Source organism: Sander vitreus, chromosome 17 (assembly GCF_031162955.1).
Source record: "Sander vitreus isolate 19-12246 chromosome 17, sanVit1, whole genome shotgun sequence".
Lineage (NCBI taxonomy): Eukaryota > Metazoa > Chordata > Actinopteri > Perciformes > Percidae > Sander > Sander vitreus.
The window spans coordinates 25,156,555-25,167,511 of NC_135871.1; the positions used below are offsets into that span (position 1 = coordinate 25,156,555).

The window sequence follows — 10,957 nt, forward strand, 5'->3', positions numbered from 1 at the left end:
GGCTGATTGCCCTTGCTTTAGGGCACTACAGCAGCATTATGTTTGTTAACTGGTTCCTACTGTAATGTATTACAAAACACCAAACAAAACTTTAATCCTGGTTCAACAAGTAAAGCACTTCATTTGTTTTTAAAAGTGATGTATATATAAAGTGGATTATTATTAATGAATTTGTTTTACTAGTATTGTTTACCTTGTTAAGATTGTCATTCTGTCCTCTCTTCGCAGGCCTTTGTGGAGAATAAGTTGGGCAGCATGGCATACCTGGTCGCGCTGCCAATAAAGGTAAAATAATTTTTTTTATTAAATGCAATACAGCAAAAAAGTCTCATGAATGCTGCATTTGAAGCTGGGATTGTGTGTGTTAGTTGTTTGTTTCTGCTACATACTGTCTGATAAAGCCTTTGTCTCTGTCGTCTTGCAGTTTGAAGAGCCAATCTATGGCAGCCAAGACACGGACTTCACTACGTTTGTGACACCTGGAGCTGTGCTCAGGTCAGTGTGAAGTAGTCTGCATCTTTGACGTTCCACTTCCGGGATTGCTCTGGTGCCGCAGGAAATGTATTTTCGCCGATTTCCATTTCCTTCCGCTCTCTTTTTTGTTGGAATTTTAAACTCCGGTGGATCCTCAGATCTCTGCAGGGTAAATCCAGACAGCTAGCTAGACTATCTGTCAAATCTGAGTTTTCTCTCGCACAACTATTTTGCAGCGGCTCCGTCTGGCGCTCAGCTCCGTCTAAGACGATTGTGATTGGTTTAAAGAAATGCCAAAAAACCAGAGCACGTTTTTCTCCCATCCTGCAATGCTGTGTGGACTAGCCAGGCCCTCCTCTGCTCCGCAGCATGTGGATGGTCTGGCAAAGTGAGACTAGTGTGATGTGAGGTGGTTGATGTAGTAACTTTGTATCGACTGTTCACTCTCCTTTTGTTACTTCATGTACGGTTTGATTAAGACTGTATTAAAACACATGTTGCTAATGGTAGATAATGTTATATGTAATGTTGTAGGAGGAAAAATGTGATGATCTCTTTGCTCAGTTACCCTGAGGGAATAACTAGTTTATTTCTCTTCCTCTTCCTCTTCCTCTTCCTCTCTGGCCCTCCAGTATCACCTTCTACCTGGCAGTGGGTCTGACAGCTCTCTCCTTTGTCCTAGAGAGGAAGGAGGGGCTTTTGGACAGGTGCTGGGTCGCAGGTGAGAGGTTGAAGTTCACACTGCTCCTTCAGTGCAACACAAACAGAAAAGCTGTGACCCTTGTCCATTACTACCACTGTACATCCTAATTCTTTGCAGGTTTCGGGGTTGTAGTGGGTTCACATTGTGTGAAGAGCGAGCAAAGTAATTATTGTAGTCAAGAAATCCAGTATGTGTGGTCGGGTTGGCTCAGTAGGTAGAGCAGGTAACATATACTTAGAGGTTTATGCCTCAATGTAGAGGTCCAGGGTTCGAATCCGACCTGTGACCATTTCCTGCATGTCTTCCCCCTCTCTCTCACCTAGCTGCCCTGTCAATTAAAGGTGGAAAACCCCAAAAAAATAATCTTAAAAAAAAGAAAGCCACTATGCATATAAAAAAAACAACTATTTTCCTGCAATGTGAAATGTTGGAGCTACTCAGCTTAAAAAAAAATCCAAATTATCGTGGATATTGGTAAGACAGCTCCAGGAAGCTCTTAGAAAAACGTTCAGCTTTGTTTTTGTCAAGTGTCACTGGCAGCAGTGATTGGGTATTGGTGCATGTATTGTATCATTTCTTGTTAGTACAAAACAGGTAGAATACATATATTTTGTATTGCAACTGCAAAACCATTATCCTATGAGAATTATTATACAGTGCATACTGTGTACAATTAGTATGTGGTATGGAGTTGTTAATTTCTGAATTGGTTACTTCCCTTCTGACCAAACATGATACAGTAGTGAAGAGTGAATGCAAGCCGTGATCTTTTTTTGTCTTTAAAAGGCCTCCAAATAACAAGATTGTAGTTCTCATTGCTGCTTCACAAGCAGACCTAAAAATGTATGTCACTTATTCCTGTTCAAATGCACATTTTAGCTTTATAGAAGGGAAGCCATTTCTTCTGCAGCTGCAGGAAACATACTGTACATTTGAACTTGGACAGCTGTATTGAAGAAATGACAGACATCCTCTTAACATGCATATTTTCTAACATCATTCTGGTTGCCTTGGGAGGTTTTTAGGGACCTTTTTTGGGCAGATAATGCAAATTAATTTAAATCCTTCGACTTTAGGTGATAATGGATAGCCATAGATAGATAGACATTTAATAATGACGTGGATCCAATAAATGCATCATTTTAGTGTAATTTGAGATGTGACCAGTAGAGGGAGTAACATCATCAGAGCAGAATTTGACTAGGGTTTACCAGCAAACATAAGGGAGTTTTTTTGACCCAACATGTTTTTTCACAAACCTCATATTGGTTATGTATTTAAAATGATTGCAATTTCTTATGTCCAATACACTAAGCACTATTTATCATTTTTATCTCGTCTCTCTTTATCATAATTTATCGTCTTTATCTGTCATTGATGGCTGGCAGTATGAATGTGTGTATATGTTTTGGTGGACTGTAGAAAATGAATTGCTGTATCTGTATCTGTATTGGTTTTTGATTACTTATTATGAATTATTGGATTAAAAACTTAACAGGAAGCTGTAAATTGTATTTTTATAATCATTAGAATTGTTATTGTTGAACCTGGGTCAGTGATGATTTACTTCTGATATGTTGAGATTATTATTATGACAGAGCTTATGATTGAATAATAATGCGTTATTATTTTGTCTCTCCACCAGGTGTGAGCTCTCTGGAGACGATGCTGGCTCACCTCTTCTCTCAGCTGTTTGTCATCAGCGTTCAGATCCTCCTGCTGCTCCTCTTCATACTGCTCGTCTTCAAGGTTCGTACTCCCCACCTGACTCCGGCAATTAAACACACAGCTACACTGACAAACACAAACACACTCTTCAGACAAGATGAAACTTCACTGATTGGGAAATAGGTCTGTGCAGCAGCAAAAATAAGATCTGCAGGGAAGAAAGTAACAGCAGGAAAATATGGAATAAGTAATAAAACAATTAAATGAACAATATAAATACATAAATAAATCATGGAATTGTTTGGTTATATAAACAAAGCTGACTGTTGTATATTTTTTTTATAGTGTATAACCAGTTCTTTTCACAGACACACGGGTACACACATGTTGTCTTCCCGTTGACCGAGAACCTTTTTTTTTTTACTGCTTTTGACGATTTTTAAAAATGTTTTTGGCACTTTCTTCAATGTTTTTTATTATTATTTTTAATTCATGGTCAATGAACTTAATTTAAATGACATCATACCTAATTTTTTAGTTTAAAAAAGCAAAAATTATGAATTATTTTGACTAATAGTTAAGATCAGAGGATGTTGAGTGAATCACAGACTGGTTTATGTCAAAGTTTAATTAGGATACTGTTTTAAAACCTCTTAAACATTTTTTAGTATTCATTTTACCTGCAAGGAATGTTGTATGGGTTCCAACCAACATACATGCATGCATCCAAGTTATTTTGGGGCAATTTGGTTGTAAGAAACCCATATTTCTGATATAAAAAAGCTTTCAAAACGGGTCAAATTTGACCCGAGGAAAACACAAGGGCTTCTCTTCTCTGTGGTTTGCTCTTCATTGTAATGCCAATACCTGTTTGGAAAAACAGATCATAGGTTCAATCCTGTTTCACTCCCGAGACCACGACACTGCCAGTTAATGTTAAAGTGACAGTGATAATATTTCCTGTACCATTTAACGACCAAAGCTGCTGTTTAAGCCAGTTTTCTGAGACTGGGAGGCCAATTAAAAGCCTCTGAATAAGGTCACTCGATTCCTAATATGATTTGGTTCGTGGAAGGTTTGACATGTTGAAGGTTAATGTGGCACAAATCTAGCAGGCCTGTTCATTTGCATTTTTACTTCATCATCACAAATATGTCGTATCATTCAAATCTCTTCTGTGAAATGTTCACGTGACGGTGTACAGGAGGGGAAATGTGGTGTGAATGTTCTCGTGGGAGTCTCTGAAGGTCAGCGAGGGGGCTGTTCATCATTGATTGCCAATACACAAGTGTAGGGAATCAATACAGGAAGAAGGCACTCAGACAAGAGAGGATAGATATCATATGTTTGTATGTTGAGTCAATACAGACGCATGCTTTTATGTGTGCTCTCGGCTTTGTCTGTCAATGTGTGTGTGCGTGTGTGTGTGTGTGTGCGTGCGTGTGTGTGTGTGTGTGTGTGTGTGTGTGTGTGAGCATCCATGCGTGTGTTAATTAAGGTGCTGAAGTCCAAATAGACCACCACCATAAATCACTTCCTGCGTTGGCCGTATCCAGGGATCACTGTGGGATCGCCACGACAACAGCCCTTGATTGCTGTGGCAACCGAGCAGTCATGTGGACTATCGTGTGGGTCTATTTTTGCACGTTGTCAGGGGAGACGGATAGTGGAAATGTGCACCAACACACACACACACACACACGCACACACGCACACACACACGCGCGCACACACACACACACACACACACACACACACACACACACACACACACACACACACACCTCTGCTCTGTCTACACTCCTTTCTATCTGTGTGATTTACAACCAGACTCAATCAGCAGTGACATTTTATTTCGTTTCTTGTATTTTTGGCTGAAGATCAGTGCAGAACATCAGTGTTTCTGTCTCTGGTCTCTCCCTTGTTCCCTCTATTCCTTTCTCTATTTTTCTTGATCTTATCTTCTCATCTTTTCTCATGTTCCTAAGAAGAGTGAGAGCCCTGACTTTTCAGAACTGAAGGAATAATCTAGCCAATAAATCTTACTTTCCGAAGCAATAACCCTCCTCCAACTCTTACTGTTCTACTTCCAAGACACAACACAAGACAGGAACAGGAACGCATCGCTTGATCAATTTCGCATTCTTCCATTACCGCCTTACAAAAACATATCTTCATATTAAATGCATTTTTCTTTCTTGTTGGCACCTACATTACCCACAATGCAACTCAACCACAGTTCTGATAGTAGCTATGTAGCTTTGTACTCTTCAGCCACATCCAACACTGACTCAAGTGACATCACTTGAGGCGATTTATTAGACTTTATTCATCAGAAAATTTACACGAAAAAGTACTTAAAGGATGAATGTATTAAAGTCAACCATAGACTGACCGAGATATACCGTTTTCACAAATGAATGGATTAAGATCAAATATTGTATTCGCTAAAGAATATCCCAAAAAGATGGTTGTAATATTGTCTGTTTTGTTTTTATGGTCATTTATATTTTGTACTCTCTCTCTCTCTCTCGCTCTCTCGCTCTCTCTCACTCTCTCTCTCTCTCTCTCTCTCTCTCTCTCTCTCTCTCTCTGTCTCTCTCTCGCTCTCTCTCTCTCTCTCTCTCTCTCTCTCTCTCTCTCTCTCTCTCTCTCTCGCTCTCTCTCTCTCTCCCTCTCTGCAGATACCTAATGAAGGCTCCTTGGCGCTGGTCATAGTTCTGATCGTGATGCAGGGCATCACCGGCATCTCATTTGGTCTTGTCATCTCAGCCGCAATCGACGACGAGCAGAATGCCAACCAGGCCGCCCTGGGCATCTTCTACCCTAACCTCATCCTCAGCGGTAGGCCTTTGTGTGCATGTGTTTGACCAATATACTGCCCATCCTGCAGTGAAATACTGTCAGCGGCTCATGCAGCCTTTTCTCTCTGAAAATAAATATTTTGTCGGTAACTCAAAAGCTGAGGTTCAAAATGTATTCTGAGCTTTGAAACAGCAGTAAAGAACATGTAACTACAAGGTCCATTTAGTAGCTGTCGTGGGACTTCTGTCATATCAAATGATATTTGAACCTCAGATGTCCTTAAAGTGGTTAGTAAAAAAAAAAAAGAAATTTGGATCTTGTGGTGAGATTATTTTCCAGGCAGTTGTTTGAACTTTGAACCTCATATCATGTTTTTTTATTTTGTTGCAACATCCTCACTTCCTTGCCTGCTTTGTTCTCATCACAACAGGGCAACATAACAAGAGAAAACAGAGATTGTTGAAATGCTTTATGAGGTTCATTATGAGCAGAAAACATCTAGATGCACACTGTATTTTAACAGCAGGTAAAAATGACAGTATCCTCTCTGTCCTGTACTTCAGGTATCATCTGGCCTGTGGAGTGTATCCCGTATCCTCTCCGCTATGTCAGCCTGGCTCTCCCTCAGACCTACGCCTCAGAAGCCCTTCGCTGTATAATGTACAGAGGTAACGTACACACACACGTTACACAACACTCATCAGTTTCATAATGCTATTGCCTGGTGTGTAGTTAGTGTATGTAGGGTCAGGTGCATGCACACAGATTGTTATACACAACATAGTCAGGAGTCTAAATCATTAATCAGCTCTGGATCCTGTGCAACGTCCTGGGATGTTAGGTAAAGTGGTTTCGCTGTCTCCCAATCTTTAGCCTTCTCCTGACCTCCCTGTCTCCGAAATATAAGACAACAGTTGGAGCTCCCTCCATGTTACATGACACGCGCCAAGCACAGGAAGTCAGAGGAGCCATTTCCTGTTTGAAAACCTTATCGTAGAGGTGAAGTGGAAGACGAGACACAGGCAGAAATTGACCGTGTCAGAATTCAATTCGGGGGATTAACTGGATTAACGGATTCTTTGCAACTGCATTCACTTAAACCCTGGTGTCTCATCCCATATGGTATTTTAATGTTTCTACATGCATAAATCACTACAGCATGGATCAGCTTCTATCCAGATGTTTGAGATATGCAGTATTATCTGGATTATCATCTCATATCATCTGCTGTTTCCAAGGTCAAGAACAAACTTTTAGAATGGAATAAATGCACTGAGTAGAGACAGTAAAAGGTAATTTTTTCTGCTGCAAGTTCCAAGTTATGATGCAAACCTGCATCATTTAATAAAACCAGGTGTTGAAAGTCAATAGAGTTCAACAACATTTTACTAATCTGAGAGGAGTTAAAACTTTCCACTACTTCATTTGTTGCACATGGTAAGCATGTAAACTAGAGACATTATGAAACCCATCTGTTCTTGTCACTCATATGTCATCACCATAACGTTTGGATAAATTACAGCCTTCATCAATGTGATCTAGCATGCAAAAACACTTTTTTATTTAATTAAACATTTTGCCAAATAGTTTGACATTTTGGGAAATGCCGAAGATAGATTCCACTGTCATAAATTACTGCCAGCAGCTGGTTAGTTTAGCTTAGTATAAATACAGGGAAACAGAGTCCAGTTTTGTATGGATTAAACAAACAAAGATGTAGATGATGTTAAACAAAGATGTAACATGTTGATTAGTGAGCTTTAGAGGTGCTAGTAGGTAGCTGTTTTTTTTAGACAGAGCCAGGCGAGCTGTTTCCTCCTGTTTCCAGTCATTATGCTATGCTAAGCTAACTTATTTTAGCTACCACTGTTGCTTTAAAGCTTTAGTGCGTAACTTTTTGATATTAATGAACGTCCGTTACATTCAAGCCATTGCCAAATGAGTTGATACAAAGCTAATTAAGACTCCACACAACTCTCTCTGTATTTCTCAGTATGGCTATGTTCAGAAGTTGGTATCGTCTGGCGACTTTCGCGCAGAAACTCTAGTGAAGATAATTACCTCTTCTGAAGAGTCCATCATGGTTTTTGAATTCTCCGTGTCCTCCTTGGCTACTAGCAAATGCGTGGAGGAGTGGGGGGAATTCTATGTATCATGTTACTTAGAATTCCTCATGGGGGCGGCAGAAACTACGCACTATAGCTTTAAGAGTGTATTTTATTTTGCCAAAGTTGTTGTATGGCTGATAGAATTTGACAAGCACCAACAGCCAACTGTTTGGCCTCCTGTATCTAAACAGTGAGCAGTAACATAAATCTTTCCAACAGGTTGGGGTCTGTCTCGGATGATAGTGTGGCGAGGATTTGCGGTCACCTTGGGCTGGAACACTTTCTTCATCATCCTGGCCACGGTCATCTTAAAGCTGCGAACGTGACAGCCTCGTCCCAGAGTACCTTCTTTTAGGGTTGGGACAGAGCCGTCAGGTGAAGCCCAAGAGCACAACGACTCACCTGGGCCTCCTGTCCGTGGAGGGACTGGATGCAGCAAAGAGCAGGAAGAGGGAGGGTGCCAATACTGTGGTTTAATGAAGTGATGACTGAACTGACTGCTGCCTTGAGGTTCATTCTTCCTCATTCACATTATCCATCACACACACACACACACACACACACACACACACACACACACACACACACACACACACACACACACACACACACACACTCCAATCAGCTGCCTGATTCTGCAACAGTTGCTTTGGCCTGCAAGAGTGAAATTTCAAAATGCTACACGTAGAAGTACACAAGACAGAATATGTACATGCACAAAATGAAAATATGTTATATAATATGTTATAATAGTTAATGATAACTGAGGAAAGTGTTTAGTCCTATGGTTTGTTTTACTTCTATGTGCAGCTTGTTGGAACATTTCACCCCCAGAATGGATCATGTACCAACTCAGGGTCGCTCTTTTATTTCTGTTTGCTCTCGCTCTTAATGCTTATAGAGAGATTTGGTGGTGAATATACTGACTTTAGCTGTCGGACAATGCTTTTGTCTGCACAGTATTTGTTGCCTACATTATATTTACATTATAGAGAAATTGTATGTAAATGTGAAAAGGAGTCTGAGCACAGCAAGAAAATATTTTATTATTTTCTCCAGTTGCTTCGCTAAGCAGAACACTTAAGGAGAGGATTGTTGTGGCATTATGACGCGGGAACCCAGAATAGGTTTCAAAGTGCTGATCGCTTCATATTGTTCAGGAAATTCTCACCCATTCAGGCTTCCCACAGCAACAGTATCTTCTTAAGTCAAGTCTATGTTTAGATATACGTGCCCCATCTGGTGTGTGACAGGAAGTGGTAACTCATGTTGGTGTGTTAACAGGCGCTCAGCTGCAAACGGTCATCCTCATTCTTAGTTCAGGTTGATGGTTGTCTCCGAAACGTATGTTTATGAGCCTGCATCTCCGGTGAGAGGGAAGGGAAGGTTTGATGTTGGTGATGGGAAAGACTTGGTACTGTATAATTAAGTTTTTGTTTTTCTCCACTTTGCTCAACAGAGTGGAGGCTGTTGGATAGATTCTTCTCACAGGTCAGGTGTGTCATGCTGTTCAAGCCGTTTGCATCCATGCAACATGTGTTCTGTTTTTTACACAAAAGTTTCAAACTGCTCATACTCTACACAGTATACTTTGTTTATGAATCTTCCACAAAGAACAGCACAGAGTAAAAGCACACAGGAGTAATGCTGTTTTGGATTCAACATGTCGCAAGAGATTTAACTCTCATCAAGAAAGCAAATATTTCCCAAAATGTCAAACTATATTTTTGAAATGGAGAAACTTTGACAGACCTGCAGTATAGAAAAGGCAGCAGACTCCAGACTATGCATCATATGTTGTGCCAATCTTAAAGACTTAGAAATGTTTACATTCATCTGGATGCATGCCTAATACTGAACATACTGAACATTTCTTTAATATCAGATGTTTTTCCATTTTAGCTGTAGGACTAAACACATATACCAGCATGTGTTGTGTTAAAGTGTCATATTATGCTTTTTGGCTTTTTCCCTTTCCTTTATTGTGTTATATATATATATATATATATATATATATATATCTTTTGTGCATCTTATAGGTTTACAAAGTGAAAAAGCCCAAAGTCCATCTGTCTATCTCCAACAGAAAACACTGTTGATAAACTGCTCCAAACAGCTCTATTGTAGTCCAGCCTTTACTTCCGTGACAAACGTGCGTCACTTTGTAACACACGTTATAATGCTCGCCTAGCTGCTAGCGTGGAATGCCCTCATACTCTGCTTCTTATTAGCAAGTAGTCCTTACCTAGCTACTGTGCGTGTGTGACTCCCAACAAAGATGGAACAGAAGTGAGATGTCTCACTCTGTAGCTAAAACAGAGAGCTCAACACACAGGGTGAAAAGAGGAGCTGCAGCAATGTGCAGTACAACAAAAAGATGGTGTTTTTTTAACATTAAACCATGTAAACCTATTCTGGTACAACCTCTAAATACAATTATGAAGGTGAAAATGAGCATAATATGAGCACTTGAAGATGTGGTTGTGAATGAAGAATTTGTGTCCATTAACAGGATAAATAATGAATCTAAATGTCTGTAAATCCCTCTGCTCGGTTTGTGTTGGATTACGTCGTGGTGGAATGGTAAAGTTGGGTGTATAGTAAACTGTTGGATGTTGAATCTTAAGGAAAGAGTTCCCTGCACTGTAAATCTGCTGTTGCTCTGCTGTATAGTCATCAGTGTTCCTGTCGCACATTTTAAGGGATATTGTGTTCTTGTTTGATAGAAGAGCCAACTGTGAGTATATATATTAGCTCTGTTTATATTCTTACCTTGACAGAAAGTTGAAGATGAATCCCACACTCTGGTGAGATTGCCTCCGTGCCCCGCTTGACCCCCATCACACAGTAATGTACCTTTATAAAGTTTAAAATGGTGGACAATCTCTGGTAAAATTGTCAAAGCTTATGTGAACGTATCGACATTATTTGGTAATATTGTGATTTTCACACTTTTTTTTTTTTTTATATATTTCTGGACAATTGGGTGTTTAATCTGTTTAAGATTATCATGTGATGAGGTTTGTTCTAAAGTGCGCTATATTCATTTTCAAGGAATACACTTTTGTTCACTATTAACACACATACACTACCGGTCAAAAGTTTGGGGTCACTTAGAAATTTCCATTCCATTACATTCTGTTACATACAGAATACCAGCTGAGATCAGTTGCATTGGTTTTTTAATCAGGGCAGCAGT

General features: G+C 39.8%; 1 protein-coding gene across 4 annotated transcripts in view; it reads left to right on the forward strand.

The window, feature by feature from the left end:
- abch1 (ATP-binding cassette, sub-family H, member 1) overlaps nucleotides 1-10,643 on the forward strand; it is a 30,150-nt gene extending 19,507 nt beyond the window's left edge. For 3 of the 4 annotated variants that reach the window (XM_078272431.1, XM_078272432.1, XM_078272433.1), the window contains exons 14-20: nucleotides 229-285; nucleotides 425-495; nucleotides 1,107-1,195; nucleotides 2,823-2,926; nucleotides 5,530-5,689; nucleotides 6,214-6,318; nucleotides 7,978-10,643. In XM_078272431.1, the coding sequence (XP_078128557.1) occupies nucleotides 229-285; nucleotides 425-495; nucleotides 1,107-1,195; nucleotides 2,823-2,926; nucleotides 5,530-5,689; nucleotides 6,214-6,318; nucleotides 7,978-8,084 (693 nt within the window). In that variant the 3' untranslated portion in view covers nucleotides 8,085-10,643. The remainder of the gene's footprint in view (nucleotides 1-228; nucleotides 286-424; nucleotides 496-1,106; nucleotides 1,196-2,822; nucleotides 2,927-5,529; nucleotides 5,690-6,213; nucleotides 6,319-7,977) is intronic. The other variant, XR_013503296.1, reaches the window with a different exon arrangement.
- The last annotated feature ends 314 nt before the right edge of the window (nucleotides 10,644-10,957 follow it).